This window comes from Ictidomys tridecemlineatus, chromosome 10 (genome assembly GCF_052094955.1).
Source record: "Ictidomys tridecemlineatus isolate mIctTri1 chromosome 10, mIctTri1.hap1, whole genome shotgun sequence".
In the NCBI taxonomy this organism is placed as follows: domain Eukaryota; kingdom Metazoa; phylum Chordata; class Mammalia; order Rodentia; family Sciuridae; genus Ictidomys; species Ictidomys tridecemlineatus.
The window spans coordinates 123,598,252-123,622,288 of NC_135486.1; the positions used below are offsets into that span (position 1 = coordinate 123,598,252).

At 45.0% G+C, this 24,037-nt stretch overlaps 2 protein-coding genes and 1 non-coding gene across 5 annotated transcripts; 2 read left to right on the forward strand and 1 right to left on the reverse strand.

Annotated features, from left to right (window-relative positions):
* Trim72 (tripartite motif containing 72) lies at positions 1-23,262 on the reverse strand. The gene is made up of 6 exons (XM_013357991.4): positions 14,418-23,262; positions 11,712-11,807; positions 11,394-11,624; positions 10,863-10,885; positions 10,106-10,224; positions 1-1,974 (listed from the first exon to the last, which is right to left on the reverse strand). Exons 1-6 carry the CDS (start codon positions 14,805-14,807, stop codon positions 1,400-1,402), a joined length of 1,434 nt encoding a protein of 477 aa, XP_013213445.2. The 5' UTR covers positions 14,808-23,262; the 3' UTR covers positions 1-1,399.
* Positions 12,528-13,631, forward strand: Pydc1 (pyrin domain containing 1). Of its 3 annotated transcripts, none has more exons than XR_013426922.1 (3): positions 12,528-12,954; positions 13,206-13,249; positions 13,429-13,631. XR_013426922.1 is itself a non-coding variant. In XM_078024017.1 (2 exons), exon 1 carries the CDS (start codon positions 12,644-12,646, stop codon positions 12,911-12,913), a length of 270 nt encoding a protein of 89 aa, XP_077880143.1. In that variant the 5' UTR covers positions 12,528-12,643; the 3' UTR covers positions 12,914-12,943; positions 13,206-13,631. The 3 variants fall into 3 exon arrangements, 1 of the variants encoding a protein (XP_077880143.1); XR_013426921.1 differs by having other exon boundaries at positions 12,529-12,943; XM_078024017.1 differs by having other exon boundaries at positions 12,528-12,943; positions 13,206-13,631.
* LOC144367682 (U6 spliceosomal RNA) lies at positions 22,965-23,067 on the forward strand. Its single transcript, XR_013427216.1, has one exon. It is a non-coding gene; the product is annotated as a U6 spliceosomal RNA (small nuclear RNA).
* Positions 23,263-24,037: the final 775 nt, after the last annotated feature.

Sequence of the window (24,037 nt, forward strand, 5' to 3'; positions counted from 1 at the left end):
TCGATTATAATAGTTTTTATTAATGGTGCTGGATTCTACAACCAAGTAATCCTTTTAACTTTATTGCTTTACTTTCTAGCATGAAAGAATTTCTTAAATTAATCCTCCATGTCTCCCAAAGCCAAGGTCTACAGGCCTCCCTCTGAGAAACACACTCAAATGTATTCCCCCTTTAAGTCTTTCTTATCCCACCCACAATCTCCTTTTACCTTCTCAGTCCCATAATCAGCCCCCAACAAGAAAATCCCCACACAGATTCAGGAGCCAGGGGACCCCAGGCTCTGTCTGTCACATAGCAGTAGTGAGAGATCTAGCCTATGAGAGTGAATGATCAGGGCCATCACCTTCCCTTTGGATAAATGGTAGAGCAGCCTCCAATCCTACCTGCTCAAATCCCCAAAGGCCTCTCCCTCCAGCAAACTTACCTTGAGCCTTAATGGTTACTCTGGAGCAGCCTCTGAGATAAAACTAAAGGTGTGAACCAAGAAGTAAGTAGTGAGAGGCCAATTCTGTAAACCCTAGTGGGAATCTTTTATTTTCCACAAGCAGCAGGGCCCAAAGAGGGTTTAGCATCAGGTTTTTTCTCTTGGTGGGCAACCTGGGGGATTTCCTCGGTGTCTAAGACATTCCAGAAGCAAAGGGAAATAAGTTGAAGTTTGACTTATTTACCCACCAAGGCTCTGGCAGTTTTTAAATGTCTGTAGAATGGAGGAATATATTTTAGACTTATGACTTGATCTAACTAATGGCTGGCTAAAGAGGCAGGGTGTGCTTCTAAGTGTGATCCCACTGTGACCAGCAGTATTAGGATCCCCAGTGAACTTATTAAAAGTGATCATTTCTTGTTGCCTCAGATCTACTGCATCAGAAAATCAACTATGTTTTATCTAGTCACTACTTCATGATTTGAAAAAGACCATCTGAAACAAGCACTAAGTAAAAGGTCTTCAGGTTTGGGGAGTCTAGAGCTCCTGCCCCAGGGCCTTACAGAGGAGTGGGATGTGAGGCTCCAGGCACCCCTTCTACAGATTTCTCAAACTTCTCACCTCAATCTTCACCAAATCTAACCCACATTCCCTCTTCTCCCTCAACCTCAGTTTCTTCCTGGAACTCTGGGCCTCTTGGTCCCCAGAGAAAGATTACCTAACTGACCTGACTCTGGATCTCCCTTCCTTATGGGCCCCATTCACAAGGACACCCTAATCCCTCTCAGTTGTTCCCGCTTATGCCAACTCCCATACTTTTCAGAACTTTTGGAGACACCCCAGTATCCAGCCCCTCTGCCCTGTCTCCAGCCCTGGCCACCCGCCCCCCACCCAAGTCCCTCCAGGCCTGACAAAGGAGACTAAGCCTCCTATGGTCAGGACCCCAGCACCCCTCTCCCACCCAGACAGGTGGCTCAGGCCTCCTCCCCATCAGGCCCCACGAGCAGTAGCGGCTGAGCGTTCTTGCCCTTGTCATGCCAGCACACGTCAAAGAAGGGATACACCGGCCCAGGCAGGCGCTCGTGGAAGGCGAAGAGCAGCTCGAGCGCGTCGGAATTACTAGCATCATAGAAAGAGAGGACACCATCACAGAAGCTTAGGTAGAGGCCCACCCGTGAAGGCCGCCTGTCAGAGTTTCGCAGAGCACGTGGCTCCTTGGCCTCCACGTGTGCCTCCAGGATCTTGCCATCGCGCAGCCCCAGCAGCCAAAGGCCCTGTGAGGGTACTGCATGCAGTCGGCCACGTCGGGTGGCATCCGCTGCCATCACGCCGAGAGCCCAGCGAGGCTTGTCGCCCACCTCTACCTCCCAGTAGTGCTCGCCATCAGAGAGCAGCTGGTGCGCCACCACCGCCACAGCCTTGTCGAACTGGCGAGTATCCTCGCCCGCTGGCGGCGCTTTCTGCTCTGAGCATTCCACACGGCGGCCAGAGGGAGACACCACCAGACTGGGGTGCGCTGAGCTTCGGTCAAAAGTCAGCTCCTCTAGCGCTGCCAGAGAGACAGTAGTCAGGCCCTTGCCTCCTTGAGCCTCCTCTCTACCAGCGTAGGGCCAGCTTGTTTCCTCTAATCCTCTCAATATCTCTGGATGTGGGCCCCTCTCTGCTTTCTAGCTAGGGCCAAAAACACACCACTGAACTTCAGTTTGCTCAGGTGTAAAATGAGGCCGTGATTACCTCTCTAGGTGGTGGGGAGCAAGACTAAGTTGATATAAGGAATACACTGACTGTCTGAGTGAGGCCCAGGGTCACAGAGCAAGAAATAGAACAGTTCATATTCTAGCTTTGCTAGGAGCCACTGCAAAGTATTACATTCATATGGAAATTGGGCTCCTACTGTTCACTTAGGCCCATTTGGGGACTCAAGTTACAAGACTCCTGGAGAGTTCCCATTGGTTGGGGAAGGATGGTAGGAGGGTGTTCCGGGGGAAGTGGAGCCCCCCGGGTCCGGTAGGGACACACGTGTGTGGGTGTGTGGACCGGCTTGTTAGGGGGACGCACACGGCCTCTCACAAAATAAAACTTTGTTTCAGTTCCATCTGGCTTGTGTTTTTGTGCTCAGCCGGATTGCAGCATCGCAAGCCGGCGTGCACTGACAGCGACCCGCGAAAGCGCCCAGCAGGAAGGCAGCAGGTGAAAACAGCAGCGGGCAGAAGCGGAGCCAAGGCTCACGCGGGCCCCGCCGTCCAGCCTGCAGCATTTTGGTGGCCCTTGTACGGGGAACGCCCAAAATTTATAGGTGAGTGATATCGCTCGCCCCTAAGGAAAGGCGACAGAATGGGTATTTTTGTTTTGATTTATTCTGCTTTTATTTCAGGCTCTCTAGCCTTACAATTTTTTCAGGCGAATTGGGAAAAATGGTTGGCTCAAGGTTTTAAGTTATTCGGCCCTGAGAAAGAAAAAATTGATATAATCATTTTTCTCCTCTCCGTTTCTGTTTCATTCTGTTTTGGCTTTCTTCTATCCTACCTTATTGGGTTACGTTACCTTTATAGTAGATTAGAATCTAGTAAAAAACAAACCGAAAGACTGTTAAGTAAATTGTTAGAGGTCCAGGCTATGGCAGAAAACTTATTAGGTCAAGCAAAACAAAAGGTCCCTCAAGCTAGTCAGACAGAAGAAAAATTGAAGAAGGCAAGCTTAGGGAAAAAACGACCCTCAGATAGGGAGGCTAGTACTAACTCCGTTCCATCACCAGAGGGCGTAATTCAACCAACAGCTTCACCTGTAGCTGAGCAGCCCTCAGTTTCCATAGGTGATGAACAGAATCCTGAGGCAGGACCCCAAAAGTTAGCATGCCCTGTAGTTGAGCGGGGAGAAGAAAGGGAACGAGTTTACCGTGCCTTAGATTTCAAAATAGTAAAGCAATTAAAGGAAGCTGTACAAACCTACGGGCCTGCGGCTCCCTTTACTGTCAGAATGGTCGAATCTATTACCAGCTGGGACTTAACACCAGAAGATTGGGCTAGCGTGTGTCACTCTGTGCTAAATGGAGGACAATATTTATTATGGAAAATTGCCAATGAGGAATTTTGCAGGGAGACAGCTAGGCGAAATGCAGCAGCAGGTTATCCTGAAAGAGATTCTCAAATGCTATTGGGGAAAGGACCTTATGAGGGTCAGAGGCAACAGATTAGATATGATCCTGGCGTATACGCTCAGATCACTATGAATGCAATTAAGGCATGGAAAACTTTGAAGGGACAAGGGGATTTACAAGGTCAACTATCTAAGATAACACAAGGAGTTAATGAGCCCTACGCTGACTTTGTAGCTAGACTTATTGAAACAGCCTCTAAGACATTTGAAAATACAGAACAGGCAATGCCATTTATAAAACAACTGGCTTATGACCAAGCAAATCGTTGCTGCAAAGAGGTCATTAGACCGTGGAAACATGGAGATTTAAACACATATATTAAATTATGTAGCGACATTGATGAACAAGGACAAGTCATGGCAGCTGAAGTAAAACAGGCTTTAGATACCAAACCAAAAACATGCTATAATTGCAATCAGAAAGGACATTTTAAAAGAAATTGCCCCATAGGAGGAGGGTTTAACAAAGCTAGGTATCAAAGGAGTAGAATCCCGGGTATTTGCCCACGATGCCATAGAGGGAGACATTGGGCTAATGAATGCCGTTCTCAAACCACCATAGAGGGTATTCCGTTATCAAAAAATGGACAAAGACCAAGTGTCTACCCACAATATCGTGGAGAAAGGTATCAGGCCCCGTTGTCAAAAAACGAATTGGAGGGCCCAATGCCCCGGGGCCCAAAGCCACAAATATACGGGGCAATGGAGGAACCCAGCAGCACCATCAAGGTAGTGCCCAGGACGCACTATCCATCAGATCCCTCATCAGACAAACTAGAGGGAGCGCAGGGTTGGACATCTGTGCCTCTGCCAGAGCAGTATTAACTCCAGAGATGGGAGTTCAAATCATTCCCACAGGAATAAAAGGACCTCTTCCCCAAGGAACAGTAGGCTTATTATTAGGACGCAGTTCTTCTACACTAAAAGGACTTATGATAAGTCCTGGGGTAATTGATCCCGATTATGAGGGTGAAATAAAAATTATAGCCAGTTCTCCAAGAGGTATATCCGTAATTTCATCAGGAGATAGAATAGCACAGTTATTAATAATACCCAGCCTACATGATGAATTTTCCAGTTGTAATGTAGAAAGAGGTTCCAAGGGATTAGGCTCCACAGGTGTAGATTGGGCTATGCTTTCTTTAAATTTAGATTCTCGCCCAATGCTAAAATTAAATATTCAAGGACATGATTTTAATGGGCTGCTGGACACAGGTGCTGACCTCAGCATCATATCTCGTCAGGAATGGCCAAAGCACTGGCCATTGCAACAAGCCACTCAAACGCTTCGAGGCCTAGGAGTGGCAACTAACCCCCATAGAAGTGCTATGGTATTAGATTGGAGGGATCCTGAAGGATGTGAAGGAACTATACAGCCTTATGTATTGGACCATCTTCCCATAAATTTATGGGGACGGGATGTCCTAGATCAATTAGGATTGACATTAACAAATAACGTCAATTCTAACGCGCCCACTAGTAGGGCTAAACAAGGCTTTAGAAAAGAAAAAGGATTAAGGAAACAAGATCAAGATATGATAGCACCAATTCAAATAGATCAAGAAATAAATAAACATGGATTGGGTTTTCAAAAAGGGCCACTGAGACAATCAAAATTACATGGAAATCAGAAAGACCAGTGTGGGTTCCTCAGTGGCCCCTGACTAAAGAAAAGATACAAGTAGCCCACGATCTGGTCAAACAACAATTAGCGGAAGGACATTTACAACCTTCCGTATCTCCCCATAATACTCCCATTTTTGTCATTAAAAAGAAATCTGGTAAATGGAGATTATTACAAGATTTAAGAGCCATTAATAATGAGATGGTTATTATGGGACCTGCTCAATCAGGGATTCCCCAATTGTCTGCTTTACCAAAAACCTGGCATGTGTTAACTATAGATATTAAGGATTGTTTCTTTTCAATTCCAATTCATCCCGAGGATAGTCCACATTTTGCATTTACTATCCCTGCACTAAATCATGAAGGTCCTGATCAGAGATATGAGTGGAAAGTTTTACCCCAGGGGATGGCGAACAGCCCGACTATGTGTCAAATTTATGTTAATAAAGCAATCCAGCCACTTAGAAATCAAAATCCTGAACTACAAATATTTCACTATATGGATGATGTGTTATTAGCACATAAAGATAAGAACACATTGCTAGAATGTTATGCCACACTTACAAACTTACTAAAAAATTATAATCTAGACATAGCAATAGATAAAGTACAATTAAATTTTCCAATTAATTATTTAGGAGTTTTATTATCCTCAACCATGGTCCGTCCACCAAAAATTCAAATACGAGTAGATCAACTCAAATCACTTAATGACTTTCAAAAATTATTGGGAGACATAAACTGGATAAGGCCTTACCTAGGCATACCAACAGGAGAATTAGGACCCTTATTTGATATCCTAAAAGGTCCATCAGATCCAAATTCACCCCGCATGTTAACGCCTGAAGCAAGAAAGGCATTAAAAATCATTGAAACATATATGGAAAATATGCATTTGGATAGAATTGATATAAGTTTGCCTTTATTATTTATTGTACTACCAACAAAAAATATTCCTACAGGAGTATTTTGGCAAGAAGGTCCATTATTGTGGATACATTTATCGTATTCCCCTAATACTATTCTTACTAGATATCCTGAGGCTGTAGGACAATTAATACTCAAAGGGATAAAAGCAGCGAAGGGAGTGTTTGGGATTTCTCCCAATAAAATTATTACTCCATATACTATGGATCAAATTGATGAGTTAGCTAATGAGTTAAATACTTGGGCAATAATCATGTGTAAATCTAGTGTCTCATTTGATAATCACTTGCCATCTAATCCCTTGTTGTCCTTTTGGTCTAAGCATCCTGTAGTTTTTCCTAAAATGACAAAAAAAAACCCTATCATGAATGCTCCAAATATATTCACTGATGGGTCAAACAATGGTACAGCAGCGGTAGTTACCCCTGATCAAACTTTTACATTTTTAGTACCCAAACAATCAGCTCAAAAGGTAGAGCTCAATGCAGTATTACAAGCTTTTATGATGTTCAAAGATTCTGTATTTAATTTATTCTCTGATAGCCAGTATGTAGTTAATGCTATAGCATCCCTTGAAGATGCTGGTAGGATTTCTCCTTCCTCTACTGTTTTCTCTTTGTTTTCTGCTATACAAACTCTAATCTGGGACAGAAAAGATCCATTCTTTATTGGACATATCAGGGCACATACAGGGTTGCCTGGAGCCCTTAGTTTGGGTAATGAACTAGCAGATAAATCTACACATGACATACATATTTTCTCCACAATAGAAGAAGCTATAAATTTTCATAAAAGGTTCCATGTCAATGCTAATACCTTACAAAAACGTTTTAAAATAACTAAGGAACAAGCCAGACATATAATAAAACAATGTCAAAATTGTGTGACATTTTTACCACAAGTTAATCTTGGAGTCAATCCTAGAGGACTGATACCTAACCATATTTGGCAGATGGACGTTACACACTTGCCAGAATTTGGAAAATTAAAATATTTACATGTTACAGTTGATACTTCTTCTGGATTTTTAATGGGCTCCCTTCATGCCGGAGAAAAAACTAAAGATGTTATAGCTCATTGCTTACAAAATTTTGCCACTGTGGGTGTTCCTAAACAGTTAAAAACTGATAACGCTCCTGGTTATACGTCTAACTCTTTTAAACAATTTTGCTCATCATTTGGCATTACTCATATAACAGGAATCCCATACAATCCACAGGGTCAAGGCATAGTTGAAAGAGCTCATCAAACTATTAAAATGTACTTATTAAAACAAAAGGAAGGAATTGGAAAAGGGTATATATCCCCCAAAGATAAACTTAAAATAACCCTTTTTACTCTAAACTTTCTAAATTTGGATTCATCAGGACTTAGTGCTGCGGAAAGACATATGTATCCGAAAAATGTACATAAGCCTAAGGTACTTTGGAAAGATATTCTAACAGGACAATGGAAAGGTCCGGACCCAGTAATAGTCTGGAGTCGGGGCTCCGTCTGTGTTTTTCCACAGGAGGAACAGCAACCAATTTGGATTCCAGAGAGATTAACTAAAACAATTTCTACAGAAAAAGAAGATGATTTGACTCAAATCCATAACAGCTGATATCCAGAGCTCCAGCTTGGCTATTCTTACATCTACAACAGTGATTTACCACGGTGCCTTTTTCAATATCTATTTTATTATTACATTTTTCCCACATCATAAGGTTCTATTTTATTTATTTATTTATTTTCTCTTTCTTTTTGAGCTCATACAAACCTAGGTTAATGTTTTTCTGATCAGTTTTATTTTTTGACTGTGTTTTATTTTTTTTTAACTGTAAAGTTTTTAAACATTGCAATGGAGATTTCACCTAGGTATAGCTACAAGGCCTTTATTTACTATTGTCCTATATGTTCTATGTTATGTATGCACTGTTTTGTGTTGTATGTCTGTATGTGTGTATGTCCATATTTCATTTATAAGGAGCGCTCATGTATAAATAGATATAAATGGATCCAAAAAAAAAAAAAAAAAAAAAAAAAAAAAAAAAAAATCACGTGACTTATATGGTTTAATTTAAATTAGGTAAACAGCTGTTATAAATTTTGCTTTTAAAGGTGGTTAACAGATCTGTTTGTTTACTTTCACCTTTCCTTTTCATTATATTTAACAATTCTGTTCAAGATAATGTCTCTTTAGCACCATGGCCAGAATTCCCATCTCCATCCCAATGCCGGTGAAGACTAAGATAAAACCAAACTACAACTTCTATGATAGCTATCACAGTAAACTATATAAACTGATACATCAATCAATATAACTCAATAAGTATCCTCAATCAAGGACTTAATTTACTTTGGGAGAAAATGGACATATTGACAGACTCCTCCACTTTGAACTGCTCAATCAAGGACTTAATTTACTTTGGGAGGAAATGGACATATTGATAGACTCCTCCACTTTGAACTGCTTACACAACTTGCCTGGACTATGTATCACCTGTATGCATTGTGCTCTATTTGTTGATACAGTGAATTATGGTAGTGCTGAAATATCTTAGCTGCTGTGTCACCAGTGTTACTGTTCTTCCTAAGGAGCCGTCAATTGGCTTGGTGTCGTGGCATTTCTGTATCTTCCTCCCTTCTACTAGTGATGGTCTAAAACTTGGGGGCCAACAGAGGTGAGGCAAGAACCTCACCCCCCCACTGGCACCAAAGTTAAATTTGGGGGCCAACAGAGGTGAGGCAAGAACCTCACCCCCCCACTGGTGCTTAGGCCTATCCACAAGCATGGCTATGCTAGACCGGTAGTCAGTGACGGGTTGATCTGATTACAGTGGATTCAACCTAAGACAGGAAACTGACGTGTAAAAGTCAGTTCTCCCATGACGGGTAAGAACCACATGTTAAATTGGACAACCTACCAGGCACGGTCCCTAGCCACATTGCCATTGCTTAATTAAACAGAAGGGGGCAGATGCTAGGAGCCACTGCAAAGTATTACATTCATATGGAAATTGGGCTCCTACTGTTCACTTAGGCCCATTTGGGGACTCAAGTTACAAGACTCCTGGAGAGTTCCCATTGGTTGGGGAAGGATGGTAGGAGGGTGTTCCGGGGGAAGTGGAGCCCCCCGGGTCCGGTAGGGACACACGTGTGTGGGTGTGTGGACCGGCTTGTTAGGGGGACGCACACGGCCTCTCACAAAATAAAACTTTGTTTCAGTTCCATCTGGCTTGTGTTTTTGTGCTCAGCCGGATTGCAGCATCGCAAGCCGGCGTGCACTGACAGCGACCCGCGAAAGCGCCCAGCAGGAAGGCAGCAGGTGAAAACAGCAGCGGGCAGAAGCGGAGCCAAGGCTCACGCGGGCCCCGCCGTCCAGCCTGCAGCATAGCTTGACCTATCCTCTGGGCCATAGTTGTCTCTTAAATATGCTGGGGGCACCTCCAATCCACCACAACCCTCAGAGGCAGTAAGGGCGGCACAAGGCATAAGTGTTTGTATGGAGCTCTGTAACCTATAGCACTCAGAGGTGCTCTAGCTCATTGGAATGGAGGCTGAATTCTTGGACCTCCCCAAATATAGGCCATTAATATCAGTGTCTCACCTAGGCCAGAGTCCTCAAGGTTCCAAGAATTCTGCAGATCCTTAGCCCCCAATTAGCAGAAATCATCAACTCCATACCCAGAGAAGGGCTGGGACTGGCCAAGGATCATACAGGGAATCAATGGTTCAAACCCAGGCCCCAGCCTCCCATCTGCTGCACCAGCAAAACCCGAGATTAGCTGCATTCTTTCCTTGTCAGTAACCCACTGTCAACCCCATGCCCTTAAAGGTCCTCCTCCAAGTACAAGTTATAGGGCTGCAGAGGTAAAACGGCAATGGGCACCTTCCAAGCTGGGGTTGGCAGGCCTCTCTACATGTGGCTGGGGTCTGCTATCAACACCTGCACCCCATTACACAAACCCTGAGTCAGCCCCTCCCTGTACCTGGCATCAGAGCCCGGAACATCTTCTTCCACACCTGAAACTTGAAGTCATCTGAGATCACAGGCAGTTGGATATCCAGACGTGCAGGTGGTGGTGACTCTGACAGGATCTTCTGCAGTCTGGAGGTGGAGAGATGAGAGAGAAGTGATTGTGTGCAAGAAGAGTAAGAGAAAGTACCCAAGGACAGAAAGACAGAAGCTATGGGAGAGGAAGCTCCAGGATCTCCCCACATCACACTCCTGCTTAAAACTCTTCTACTGGAGTTTCAGTTTGGGAATGTAAAAAAAAAAAGAAAGAAAGAAAATCCTGGAAATGGGAAATGGATGGAGATAGTTGTTGCATAACATGAATATACTTAATGCCACTGAACAAAAACTATGCATTTAAAATGGCCAAATTTTTGTTATATACATTCAACCACAATGTGGGCAGGGGACCTTCTGTTGAAACAAAGTCCAAGCTGTCATCCCTTTCAGTTCTTGCACTTGCTCTTCACTCTGTCCCCCACTGGCCACCCCTTTCCCTCTCCAGCAGCATCAAGCACACAATGATGTCTCTGTCCCTGCCCATGTCTACCCTAAAGTCCTCAAGGATAAGGACCAGGTCTGGTTCATGTCTATGTTCAATACAAAGTTCAGGGACACAGCAGTGGGTGAATAGGGGTTTGCAGATTTATTGTGAGTAGAGGGTAAGCCAGCTAGTGACCCTAGAAGTCTAGTACAAGTTGGGCAAAGGAGTAGAGCCAAGTTGATCTCACCTGCTGGTCACCAGGCAGTATTTCTGGAAAGAGAGAGAAAAAAAAAAATAATGGAAGTAAAGCACACAGGAAGGACTCTAGGGATTTCTGAGAATGGGATAGACAAACACAAATGCTGACTATAAGATCAGGAAAAATCAGAGAAGTTAAGATACACACGCTCAAGGCCATCCCAGTCTTTTACCTTTATGTAAATTAAAAAAAAAAAGCCCCCTCACCAAGAAACTTGAATTTACCTGTTAAATATTTATACTAATAATGAATAAATAAATAATTATTATTTTTAGTAAAAAAAAGAAAGAAAATTGTGCTACTAATTATGCAAACCTATAATGTCTGTGATATGGATGGTACCGACTTAAAGATAGTATTCTTCTGCAATGTCCAGCCTAAACTACAGTCCTGAAGCCTACTCCCTGAATATGTGACCCGGGTTCATCCCTGACCCTCTCTGGGCCTCAGGGTCCCCATTTGACAATGGGATGAAGCCTGAGCCAGGGGACTTGGGAGAGAAAGTCATTCAATACTCACCATGAGAAATTCAGTCTGTGGCTTGTCAGCTACCTCCCCCAGCACCTTCTCCATCTGCCGCAGCTGCTCCAGGTAAGAGTTCAAACCTGCCAGCTCCCGACGCAAAGCAACTCCTGCCTCACCCCGAACTTTTTCTGCCTCACGGTCTAAAGAACCCTCCAGCGCAGCCAGGAACACCCGCATCTTGCCCAGCTGCTCCCCAACAGCACTCCGGAACTGACGCACTGTCTCCTGGGGGAAATGGGAGAGAAGCAAAAGCATTTGGCTGGGAACTCCCAGCCTGGACCACCAGCAGGCTCTGCCATGCTAGCCCCTCACCTCCACTTCCATCAACTGATGCTCCAGCACAGCCACACTCTTCTCCTTGCGCATACAGGCCTCCTGCAGCTGCAGCTTCTGCTGTGGGAGTTGTGTCTGGGAAGCAGGGCAAAAGAGGGAATTTGTGCTGCCCACTCCAAACCCACACCTTCCCCCTAATCTCATCCTCTGTAGCTCAACCTCAAAGCCAGCTCTACTTCCAGCCACATCCTCAACCCCAAACACATTTGCATGCCTTAAGGCCCTGGACATTCAATTTTGTTAACTCCTCTCTGGCCTTACCTTCCACTGATCCTACCCTCATGCTGTTTGGACTCCCCCTTTCTACCCCCAGACAGGGAAGTACAGTACTTGGCACACAATTGGCTTTCAGGGTGAATAAAGGATGTGGAAAAGAAGAAATGTAATCTCTCCCTATTCCTGACTTCACACCTTACTTAAAAGCAGAACATCAGTCTAATTTCCAGCCAGGCTTCCTGCACACCCTGGGCTCTGGGAGCAGGCAATTTAATACATATGATCCCTGCACGGACCAAGTAAACACAGCTGGATCCTACCCAAGACCTGTTAGTTTGTGAAATGAGAGTATAGGGAAACTCCTAATTGCTCCTGCCAAAGCCACTTCTTGCTGCAAGGTCCTAGAATCACCCATGCCTTACTGCCTAGATGGCTTCCAACCTCGATTTTTTCCTCTGCAGAATGGGAGCAGCCATGCCTACCTCAACAAATTGGAACTTTCTATTCTCTCAGGGGGAACCTAGGGGCCCATTAGGTGTTTGCGGAGTCCCCGCCCAGCAGGAGCCAGCCTCCTCCTGGGCCGGCTGCCAGATCAGTCTCCTCCCTAAGACGTCCTCCCCAACTGGTGCGGGACAGACAGGTCTGGAGGCTCAAGGAGCTGGCTTTCGGAAGTTCAGAGGTTGCAGAGCTGAGCCATGGGGAAGAAACGCGACGCCATCCTGGAGGCATTGGAAAACCTGACCACGGATGAGCTCAAGAAGTTCAAGCTGAAAGTGGGGGCGGTGCAGCTGCGCGAGGGCTGCCGGAACATCCCGCGGGGGGCGCTCCTGCCACTCGACGCAGTGGACCTCACCGACAAGCTGGTGGCCTTCTACCGTGAGGACTACGCAGCAGAACTCACCGCAGCCGTGCTGTTGGACATGGGCATGCAGGAAGAGGCGACGAGACTTAAGGGGGTTGCATGAGTCTCCAGCACGGAGGATTCCATTTATTCTGTATGAGTCTGGTACGGGGGCACGGGACCCAACCCCTCTTGCTCTCAGGGCTCCAGGTGTCCAGTTCTGCCCCAGAGTCTTCCTGACCCCTCCTCCTTCAGGTTCCCTCTTAAGCTCCCCTTCAGACCTCTGGCCAACCCCTCCCTGTAGTTTAGCGCTGGGCTGATGTGGATCCTGGATGATTGGGTCCCTGGAGCCCTTTGAGGTTCCTGGGTCGCCTAACACCCTGTTCCATTTAATGGGTTTTGTTCTATCTTCACAGATAAAAGATGGGCGAGTTTGGGAGTTCTGGAGTCATCAGCAGAGGTGAGAGCATGGACTGGGCAGGCCCCTGGGAGGAGGCTCCTGCCATGGGCTAGGAGACCACCAACCAGGACTGGACTGACTGCAGAAAAGCAGAAGTGGGAGGGGCTGTTAGGCTACTCCCCTCGGGAAGTCTAGAGGCCTCAAATACCAGCATAAAAACGGTTATCTACCCTCTCTAGGAGACTGGGGGCTAAGAAGAGGAGCAACAAAATGCTGATGAAGCACCCACCTCCACCCTGGCCCAGCATACACAACAGTAGGGGAAGACAATGACTTCGTCCCCTCAGCAGAGATCAATCTAGGAATCCACCCTTGCCTCCAGACTCCACTTCCCCCAAACCTGCACCTGTCGTTTATAACCCAATAAATACTTCAAAACAGACCTTCCTGGACCCTTTGGATCTTTTGGCAGCTACATGCATGTGATTTGCATTCGTATAATATGCGCAAGCTAATGTGTGCCATTGTCTCCATTCGTCAATGTTTGTATCTTTCCTGGGTGCCCATGAGGTTTGCAAAACTTGGGACACATACAACTGTGCGTGAGTTGTGGAGGTATTAAGGACTTATAGCTCCTCCAGAAAAGCAACCTGGACTATGCTCTTGGATGCCACCCTAGGCCTGCGTACTGAGGTGCAGGCCTAGGCATGCCTTGTCCTTCCTGCCTCCCTTTCTCCCTTTCTGTTAAGCCCCATGTGGTGACTCTCAGGCATGTGAGTTTGGCAGCTTAAGTTTGTGTTGGGTGCATGGGCCTCAGCCAAGCAGCTGTGCACTACAAGAGAGCATGTGCCCCGCCTCCTGGCCATGCCTCAAATCTCAATCCTCTACTCTTATGGGATCCCACGCCACACTTACTTGCCAGCCTGACAGGACCACCCGGGTCATCCAATGGCACATGGGCCATCAGGCTTAGCCCTCAGTTCAGCAGACTTTGCCCCCACAATTCTACGTTACTCCTGGGACTGCCACTGGGAAATCTAGTTGAGCAGCACTGCTCCCAGCCCGCCCCCCTACACTGGCCACCTTGCCCCATCTGCTTCCCCTAGCAATTCCAGGAGCCCAGGGACCTCTGAAGTCAGATTCAAATCAATGCAGCAACTTCCTGATCCTTCAGGCCCCATGCTATCCAACAAATCCATCCCACCCTGAACCCTGCAGGGTCCAGCACCTTGAGGCGTGCATGGGCCTCGGCCGCAGGCAGCAGGCGGTGGCCGCGGTGTGAACCAAGAGAGGCACAAACACCGCACACCAGTGCTCTGTCCTGCTCACAGTAGATGCTCAGAGGATCCAAGTGTTCCTCGCAGTGGCCTTGTGGCACCTGTGCCAGACCTTCCACCAGGCGAGCCAGCTGCAGGTTGGTGTTAAGCGCCTGCGGCCGTGTGGGTGCCTGACAACAGGGACAAAGCACTGTGCCATCCGCTGCTGGCTCCCCTGCCACACGGCCCAGGCAGGCGCGGCAGAAACTATGGCCGCACTCAGCGGTCACAGGAGCGTCGAACAGCTGCAGGCACAATGGGCAGGACAGCTCCTGGTGCAGGAGACCTGGTGCAGCAGACATGGGGAACCTGGGAGGAGAAAAGGTGGGTCAGGGAGGCCCAAGGGCCTTGGCTGAATCCTAGTCTGTGTTCAAAGGAAGGAGTTGCAGCCTAAAAAGACGTCACATCCCATACTGGAAGGGACTCTGGTTTGGGCCAAGGGGAAAGAGAACTCAATTTCAGTCACAAAGGCAAATTCAAACATTTCTTCATTAAAAAATATATCTGCCATCCATGTATGTATAATATGTCAAAATATACTCTGTTGTCAGGTATATCTAAAAATAACACATTTTTTAAAATATTAAACACACACACTCACTCACATATCAGTACCCTTAACAACCCAGTTCCTAAACACAAAGTCAGGCTGCAAACAGTCTTGCCCACTATTCTTGCCCATCCTTGCCCTAGGCATCAGCCTCTAACTCAGGCCTGGTCAACCCCCAGCCCCAAATCCTCTAGAAATTCACCCCTTACCCTCCTCTCACTCATTTCTTGGATCCCCAGCCCACCCCTCCCCCATATCTCCAGGCCCACAGGTCTGGTTGGAGATCTTAGAACAAAAGAGACTCCCAGGAGGACAAGTAAGGATCAACCCTACCGTAGGAGAGTCAGATACACAACAGGCAGACTCAAAGCAAGGACAGGGATCTTACAGGGGCAGCTGGCAGTGGACACCACAGATGATGGGCACATAGTGAACAGAAGTCAGACCCTCCCAGATTAAGCCGTGGCCCCAGGACTATATTTAGCTGTCCTGCCCATCCCCTCCCATCACTTCTGGAAACTGTTCTAAAAGTGAGGGTTGAGTAGTCAGCAGGCAGGCATCTCATATCAGGGCCACCTGTCCTGGCCCATCAGCTGCTCTCTTCCCAGCCCAGACTGGAGACAGAGCCTTCTACACCACAGAAAAGCCAGAAAACTGGGAGAGCTCTCCCCTTCTTCACGTCCACCTCCACACCCTATGGATTCCTTCCTCCTTGCCTATAACCCCTCCCCAGTTTGCCACACACTCATTTCCCAAGTTTACTGCTCATCAAGTCACAATGATGTTATTATCTTGCAGGAGGGCTTGAAACCCTGAAACAGTTTCTTCTGAGCTAAAGGAAAAGGATTTCTTCCCTAATGCCAGCACAAGCCCTGAAACAAAGTGGGCTCCCCTAAATGCTTGGAGATTGGAAGTTAAACAGATGAATAAATGAATGGACTGAATCCAGAGCCTGAAGCCCACAACTCAATTCTTCCTTGGGAGCCTCAGGCCTTCCTGTAAGCTTATCTTTCAAGTTTCAGTTTAAATTTCATTCAGAATAAAAAACCAAAGTCCTCCTGAGGCCTACCCTACCCCTTTGACCCCTTTCATTGCTCTGATCTGTTTCTCAACTCTCCCTCCCCCTTATTCTTCAGGGACTTTGCACTTGCCACTTCTTGACTGGAAGACTCTTAAACCCAGATATTACAAGACTTCTTCCTTTTCCTCTCAGATCTGTACTCAATGTCACATTTTCCTTGAGACCATTTTTTTTAAAGACAGCATCACACTACGTAGGCTAGGCTGAGCTCAAACTCAGTATCCTCCTGCCTCAACCTCCCAAGTAGCTTGAACTATAGGACATAGTACCATACTACCACACCCAGCAACTCCCTGATTTTATAACTCTTATCTCCCCAACACCTCTCCTGCTTATTTTTCTCCATAGCATTTATCTCCATCTGACATGCAATGCATTTTACTTGTTCATTGGTTTATTGTCTGTCTTCTCCTACCAGAATATAAATTTTGTTCAATGCTTGACTCCAACTAAAAATGATGTGTCCCACCATAGTGGCTCAATGAATACTCAAAGAATGTAATAAACACAGACTCAGACTCAGTCCCTCTCATCTGGCCTCAGTCTCAGCTTTGCTCAGCCTTTACCCAGTTTTGCTCATTCCTACCTTGAACTCTCTCTGTCCCTCTCAGTCTGAGTTTCTGTTTCAGTCTCTTAATCTCTCCCCTTTGGACTCTCTCTTTGCCTCTCTCTTGGGTTTTTAATATTCAGTACCTTAAATGTGCACATGAGATATTCTGAATCAATCATCAGATTTTTATTAAATAACTCACAGTAAATGCTCTGGACCACCTTGGCCCTAGGATGATGTGATAAAAGCCAGGTCATTTAACCTATGTAAGTAACCAGATTCCCCATTGGTAAGCAACAAGAAAACACTATTTTCCTTGCTTAAAAAGGGGAAGGAAGCAGGCACAGTGTGCACCCCTGTAACCCAAGCAGCTCAGGAGGCTGAGGTAAGAGGATCATGAGTTCAAAGCCAGTCTCAGCAATTTAGCAAGACCCTAAGCAACTTAGTGAGACCCTGTCTCTAAAAAATAAAAAGGGCTGAGGATGTGGCTCAGAAGTTAAGCACCCCTGGACTCAATGTCTGGGGTGGGGGGGAAGAGGAGGAAGCAGTTGCCACCCTCCTCTGCTTGAATATTTCCCCCCTACTCCAAGTCTTCAGTAGGTACATAAAATCTCACCAGGAATCAGATAGCCCCTTGCATGTTTTAGCTTTTATGACTAGTCCCAGGACTTGTCTCCAAGTTTGAGAATTCATTCCTTTTGCATGCTCCATGCTGACAGTACAAGCTCACACTGACCTGCTTTAAAAAATAGCTACACTTGGCTTCTTGGCACCTTGGAGGCTGAACCTAGAGACATTGCTCAGGCTGTAACCATTTGGTCTTCTCAGGAAGGAAAAAACTTTATTCTTTTGCATAAAGAGCAAATACCTAAGGCTGGGATTGTGGCTCAGAGATAGAGCACTCGCCTAACATGCATGAGGTACTAGGTTCAATCCTCAGCACCACATAAATATAAAGTATTGTGCCAACCTACAACTAAAAAAAAAATATTAACTTAAAAAAGAGCAATTACCTATACAAATAACTATAGATCTAATTCTGTTAGCAGGGAAGTCTCAGGAAGAGTAGTATTCTTTACTGGGATATTGAGAAATAGAGGTAAGTCTTATTTCCCCAGTTCTTTTTGTCTCTGAGTCTCTGATTTCTTCTCTGCCGTTTCTTTTCTTTTTTTTTTTAAGAAAGAATGAGAGAGACAGAGAGAAAATTTTAATATTTATTTTTTAGTTTTCGGCGGACACAACATCTTTGTTTGCATGTGGTGCTGAGGATCGAACCTGGGCCACACGCATGCCAGGCAAGCACGCTACCGCTTAAGCCACATCCCCAGCCCCTTCTCTGCCATTTCTGACAGCTCAGACATGGCCTTGAGTAACAGGAAGGGTGTGGGGACTGTGATGTATTTGGAGGTGATCTCTGAAACTACAAGTCACTTCACTTAGGCTCAAAATCCACCATCCAGAATTTAGATTACATTTGAAATTTCCATCAGTTCCAAGTAGGATTGAAGATTCTGGTCACTTGACCCTCTCATCCATAAGAGTGGGTATCCAGGGTTGGGGTTGTAGCTCAGCAGTGGAGCACTTGCCTGCCACGTTTGAAGCCTTAGAGTCGAACCTCAGCACCACACAGGAAATAAATAAATAAAACAAAGGTATTCTGTCCATCTACAACTAAAAATATATTTTTTAAAAAAATGGGTAGCCAGGACTGAGAAGTGACATCAACTCAATCCTTCTCGGCAGATGGATCTGGCCTCTATCCCATGAAAGGGACATTTGACTATCTTAGGCAGGTGGCAAGACAAAAGTGGTACAAGAAGCCATATCTAGGGAAATATTGGCTCAAAGACTTTGTGGGAGGTCTGGCCCAGGCACAATTCTTTTTTTTTTTTTTTTTTTATTAGTTGTTGCTGGACCTTTATTTATATGTGGTGCTGAGAATCAAACCTAGTGCTTCACACATGATAGGCAAGTCCTCTACCATTGAGCCACAACCCCAGCCTCCACTTCACAATTCTTAACTCATTTAAGTTTCATAACCCTATCACTATTTCTCTTATAGAGAAGCCATAATAAAGAGATAAAGTAGCTCGCCCCATGTTCTGGCAATCTGTGGTCCATCTGGCCCCAAAAGGCATAGTCTCACTTCAGCAATTCAATAGTTACTTTGTTGAGTGAGGATAACACATCCAGGCATCTTACCTCCACCAATCATTCTGGCTCTTGTCAGGGGAGCAAGGGTAAACCTGAGCTGAGACCTGGAGATTCTTGCCTACCTAGGGTCAAAGCTCAGAGGCTTGAGCCTCTGAGGCTCATAAAGGGGTGTGGATGGGTGGGTATTAAAGGAGAAGGGTATAATGTGGATTCCCAGAAAGTCAAATGCTCCCATTCCTACCTTCCCAGGTAGAAACCATGGTGGCAGTCTTCAGAAACCAGCAGGCTTTGTCTTGATCTCCCTGGGGGACACAAGCAAGTCACTGCCCTTCTCAGAGCACTGATTTCCCCTATGGGTTGGTGAGGTGAACACATCATTGACATAACCCCAGAGAGAAGGGACTTGACTTTCCTAAGTCACACAGCTAGGAGACAGAGGATATGGGATTCAAATCTGAGATCCCTCAACTTCCTGCTTTTCCCATTATTCCTTATTTTCTAAATGTTTTGTAAGTTCTAGAGCATTTTTAAATAGAAAGTTATACCATTACTATTAATGTTAATCAGACTTATTTCCTATACACATAAACTCTGCAAGCAATTTGTCAGTTTTTGAAGGCAGGAATGGGACTCTGGGAATGTTGGTTGCAATTTGGGACTAGGAGATAGAAGGACATGCGTTTAATCATTTCATCACTCACTAGCAGGGTAGGCTGCCAAAATAATTTCTGAAAACCTGTTTTCCCCACAGTAAAGTAGGAATAAATACACATATCTCATGGGATTAAGAACTAAATGAGATTATGCATGTTAAGTGCTTAGCACAGTGCCTATAAAATAGTAATAGTCAAGACATGGAAGTTCAATAAGACAGTGAATAAAGATTCTTTCATAAACTTTGTTTCCTTCTGAGTTCACAATTGGCAGTATGCTCATTAACCTGCCCAAGGTGTCACTTGTATTCACTGAGCTTCAGACAAAAACCGCTCGTAGGAATGAGGATTCCAGCTCTGAATCACTGCATTTCCCTTGTCTCTTATGTCCCTAACCAAAGTGCTAACACTCTGAGAGGACGTCAGTTAACAATAGCAGCCAGTAGATTGAGGGGCTTAGTCTGAATATGTGTGTAACTAGGATAACACTGGTTGGATGCCACATGGGCTCAACAGGAGTGGTCCTGGATAGTGTTACCCAGAAACAAAAGAAAGGGACATAGTATCAGCCCACCATAACCTACATGCTCACCTCCCTTACCATCAGAAAGTTGGCAATGAGGAGGAGTCCACTGATGGTTCTAAGCATCACACACATAATACATACTTCCTCTCACACTCCCCTCGGTGCATGTTCCTGCAGCACCAAAGTTTAAGTTGAACACATTACATTGGTTTTACTGGAAGGAAAGTCCTCCCCATTCAAACACAGGTTCAAGAGAAAACAGGTTCAGCCAAGTGCAGTGGCCTATACCTGTAATCCCAGCAGTTTGGGAGACTGAAGCAGGAGTCCCGCAAGTTCAAAGTCAGACTCAGCAACTTAGCAACTTGTCTGAAAATTTAAAATATAAAGAGTTGGAAATGCAGCTAATGGCAAAGCACCCCTGGCTTCAATCCCTGTACAGAAAGAGAGGGGTGGGGCAATAGAAAGGAAGGGAGGGAAAGAAAGAAAAAAAAACAAATGCATGTGAAAGATCACATCCTAAAGAAGAGCACTTTTTCTTAGAAAAGGTGATTACTGATAAATGTCACAGGAACTCGCCAGGTGGTACATGTGGCCCAAAGGCCAGCAAGGTGAAGACAGGCCTGAGAAGATTAGCAACGGTTGTTGAAGGTCAACACAAGTGGCTTGGCCTTGATTCTGAGAGCTCTAGAGAGAAGGGACAGGGCCATATACATGGGTTAGAAAGATATATCCTTCTGGCCACAGGGTATATAAAAAAAAAGAGTTGGAGAGTCTAGAAGGACAAATACCAGTGAGGAGCCATAATAAACTGCCATATGTCAAGGAACATTGGCTGTTACACCACAAGTGCCACTCATGGTAAGGATAGCTTACCCCAGCCTGTGAGGGACATGCTACAAGGATAGGAAGCAGGGCCCTGCCGCCCTGCCACCCTGCTTGAATCTCTTGACTATAACATTCTTCGGACACTACAGCTTCATTCACTCCTTCATTCAGCCAGTCTTTACTGATAATCTACTATGTACTGGATACTGTCTTGATGCAGGGGATTCTGCAATGAGAAGACAGATCACTGAACCTGCACTGAATCTGAAAGAAAGGGAACTGAAACTAAGAACTTTTCAAAGAACCAAACTTTTCTCCCCAATTTCTACAAAATGAAAAGAGGACCAACAATACCTTTTGCTACTTTTAAAAGCTCTAATTCCCATCTCTTACTACTGCTCCAAAAAAAAATAATAATTGATCGATGCCCAGCAGTGGCAGACTTAGGAGGCTGAGGCTGGAGGATCACAAATTCAAGACTTAGCCATTTAGCAATACCCTGTCTCAAAATTTTTTTGGTACTGAGGATTGAACCCAAGGGTGCTTTACCACTGAAGTACATCCTTAGTCCTTTTTTAAATTTTATTTATATTTTACTTTTATTATTCTTATTTTTGATATCAGGGATTAATCCACTTAATGAATGAGCCATATCTTCAGCCCTTTTTATTCTTTAAGATAAGCTCTAAAATGAGGCTTTGAACTTGTAATCCTCCTGCCTCGGCCTCCTGTGTCGCTGGGATTACAGGCATGCATCACCCACCTGGCTCAAAATAAAATTGAGTTAAGGATATAGCTGAGTGGTAAAGTATCCTTGGGTTCAATTGCCAGTACCCTCCCAAAAAAGTGTGCATTACTCTAGACTCCCCATAGCAGCCACTGTTGCCCTGTCTTCTTGTCCTGAAAAGGCACCTCCAATAAACATCAGCAAACACCCCCAACAAAAATTTTTTTTTAAATCCCTGAACCAGAGTCAACCTTCTAATGAGATGAATATTCAACAAATGAATAAATGCATAATGTCAGGTCATTTCACTAAAAATAATTATTCTTCTAACCCACCGAAAATGGAAAAATTAAGGATTCCCAATATCCATTGCTATAGATCATGTGTTGGAAATTTCAACAGTGGAAACTTTAAGGTGATTAAGCAGTGGTAGAGCATGTATAGCACGCAGGAGACCCTGGGTTTTTCTCCCCAGCAACATACACAAACATAATTGCTGAGAGCTACAAACAAGTGTTATGAACAAGAGTAGGAAGGACTCTAAGCCTGGTATCCCATAGAAAGTAACTTTTCACTTGAGGACTAAAGATCCAAGCATTCGTCAGGCAGAGATTTCAAGGTTGAGGGAACAGCACTTGCAAAGACAGAGAGGCAAAGGATCCTGGCACATTTGAAGAACTGAGAGACTGCAGCTTGGAGATGGGAGGGAAAAATTGGCTAAGACACATTAGACAGGTTCACAGGGTCCAGACCAACAGGACCTTTACTAGTCATGTTAAGGGTAAATTAGCCCAGGCACAGTGGCACACTCCTGTAATCCCAGCAGCTTCGGAGGCTGAGACAGAGGATCTTGAGTTCAAAGCCAGCCTCAGCAACGGCAAGGTGCTAAGCAACTCAATGAGACTCTCTCTAATACAAAATAAGGCTGGGAATGTGGCTCAGTGGTTGAGTGCCCCCAAATTCAATCCCCAGTACACCACCTGAAAAAGAGAGTAAATAGGGCTGGGGATGTGGCTCAGTGGTAGAGCATTTGCCTGGCATATGTGAGGCACTGGGTTCAATTCTCAGAACCACATAAAAATAAATAAATAAATGTTTGTCAACAACTAAATATGTATTTTTTTAAAAAAGTAAATTAAGGCTGGGGTTGTAGTTCAGTGGTAGTACTCGCCTAGTGCATATGAAGCACTGGGTTCAATTCTCAGCACATTAAAAATAAATAAAGGTATTATGTCCATCTACAGTTAAAAAAAATTTTTAAAGAGTAAAATTAGCTGGGGGATGGGGTTGTGGCTCTACTAATAGTGGAACACCTGCCTCTCAAGTGTGAGGCACTGGGTTCAAGGTATTGTGCCCATCTACAATTAAAAATATTTTTTAAAAAAATAAATTAGCTGGGTGCTTTGCATACACTGGAATTGGAACAATAGAGAGAAGATTATCATGTCTCCTGCACGAAGGATGACATGCAAATTCATGAAGTGCTCCATATTTTTAAGAAAATGTGAACTAGCCAGGCATGGTGGAGCACACCTGTAATCCCAGCTACTCAGGTGACTGAGGCAGGATTGCAAGTTCAAGGCCAGCATCAGCCACCAAGTGAGGTTCTGAGCAATTTAGCTAGACCCTGTCTCAAAATAAAGGGCTGGGGATGTGGTTCAGAGGTGAAATGCCTCGAAGAAGAAGGAAGGAGAAGGAGGAGGAGGAGGAGGAGGAGGAGGAGGAGGAGGAGGAGGAGGAGGGGGGGAGGAGGGAGGAGGGAGGAGGGAGGGAGAAGGGGGAGAAGGAAGAGGGGGAGAAGAAGAAATAATTAAAGGTTCCAAATGTAGCAAAAGCTCCAAAGCCATCCCAATCTTTCACCTGCTCTTCTGGGTCAAGTCCTAGGGGTCCAAAGTGGCTGGTTCTTTACCCATAATTCCCTCAACCAGTAGCTCTAATCATTTCCCAGGAAATTTAACTTCCGGGAGGAAATTCTGGCTCCCCTAGGAAACAAAAGTTCAGGAAACATCAGACAGCCCAAGCTAGTACATACCTGAGTGTCATTATCTCCATTTTACAGATTATGAAATTCAACTGAGATAAAAGTTACACAACTATCATTTTCTTTCATACGTTTCTCCCTAAAATGTTAAATTTGGGGGTTTTGGAATTCTAGCTGCTATTATTCTGACACGTACCAGTTAGGTGGCCCACACCTATAATCCTAGCTCTGAAGAAGGCTGAAGCAGGAGGATCACCAGTTAGAGAACAGCGTGGCCAATATGAGACTGTCTCAAAGAAAGTAAAGATAATGACATGTGAGTCAGGATCCTAAAGTTCAGGGAAACATGGAGATTTCAGGGTTCTAGAAATCCAAGATTCTAAACCTCTGTACTACAGTAAATGCAGTATGAACAGTTCCTGTTCTGTAGCAGCTGGTGCAAGCCTGGAGAATATCATTCAATGAGCACCTCAGCAGCTCATCTT

Excerpts from the sequence above, each read along its gene's own strand:
- Pydc1 (XM_078024017.1), top strand. The coding sequence starts at position 12,644 with ATGGGGAAGAAACGCGACGCCATCCTGGAGGCATTGGAAAACCTGACC.
- Trim72 (XM_013357991.4), bottom strand. The coding sequence starts at position 14,807 with ATGTCTGCTGCACCAGGTCTCCTGCACCAGGAGCTGTCCTGCCCATTG. Across the intron at positions 11,625-11,711 it reads ATCAGTTGATGGAAGTGGAG|GAGACAGTGCGTCAGTTCCG; the intron begins GTGAGGGGCTAG and ends CATTTCCCCCAG. Across the intron at positions 10,886-11,393 it reads CACAGACTGAATTTCTCATG|AAATACTGCCTGGTGACCAG; the intron begins GTGAGTATTGAA and ends CTCTCTTTCCAG.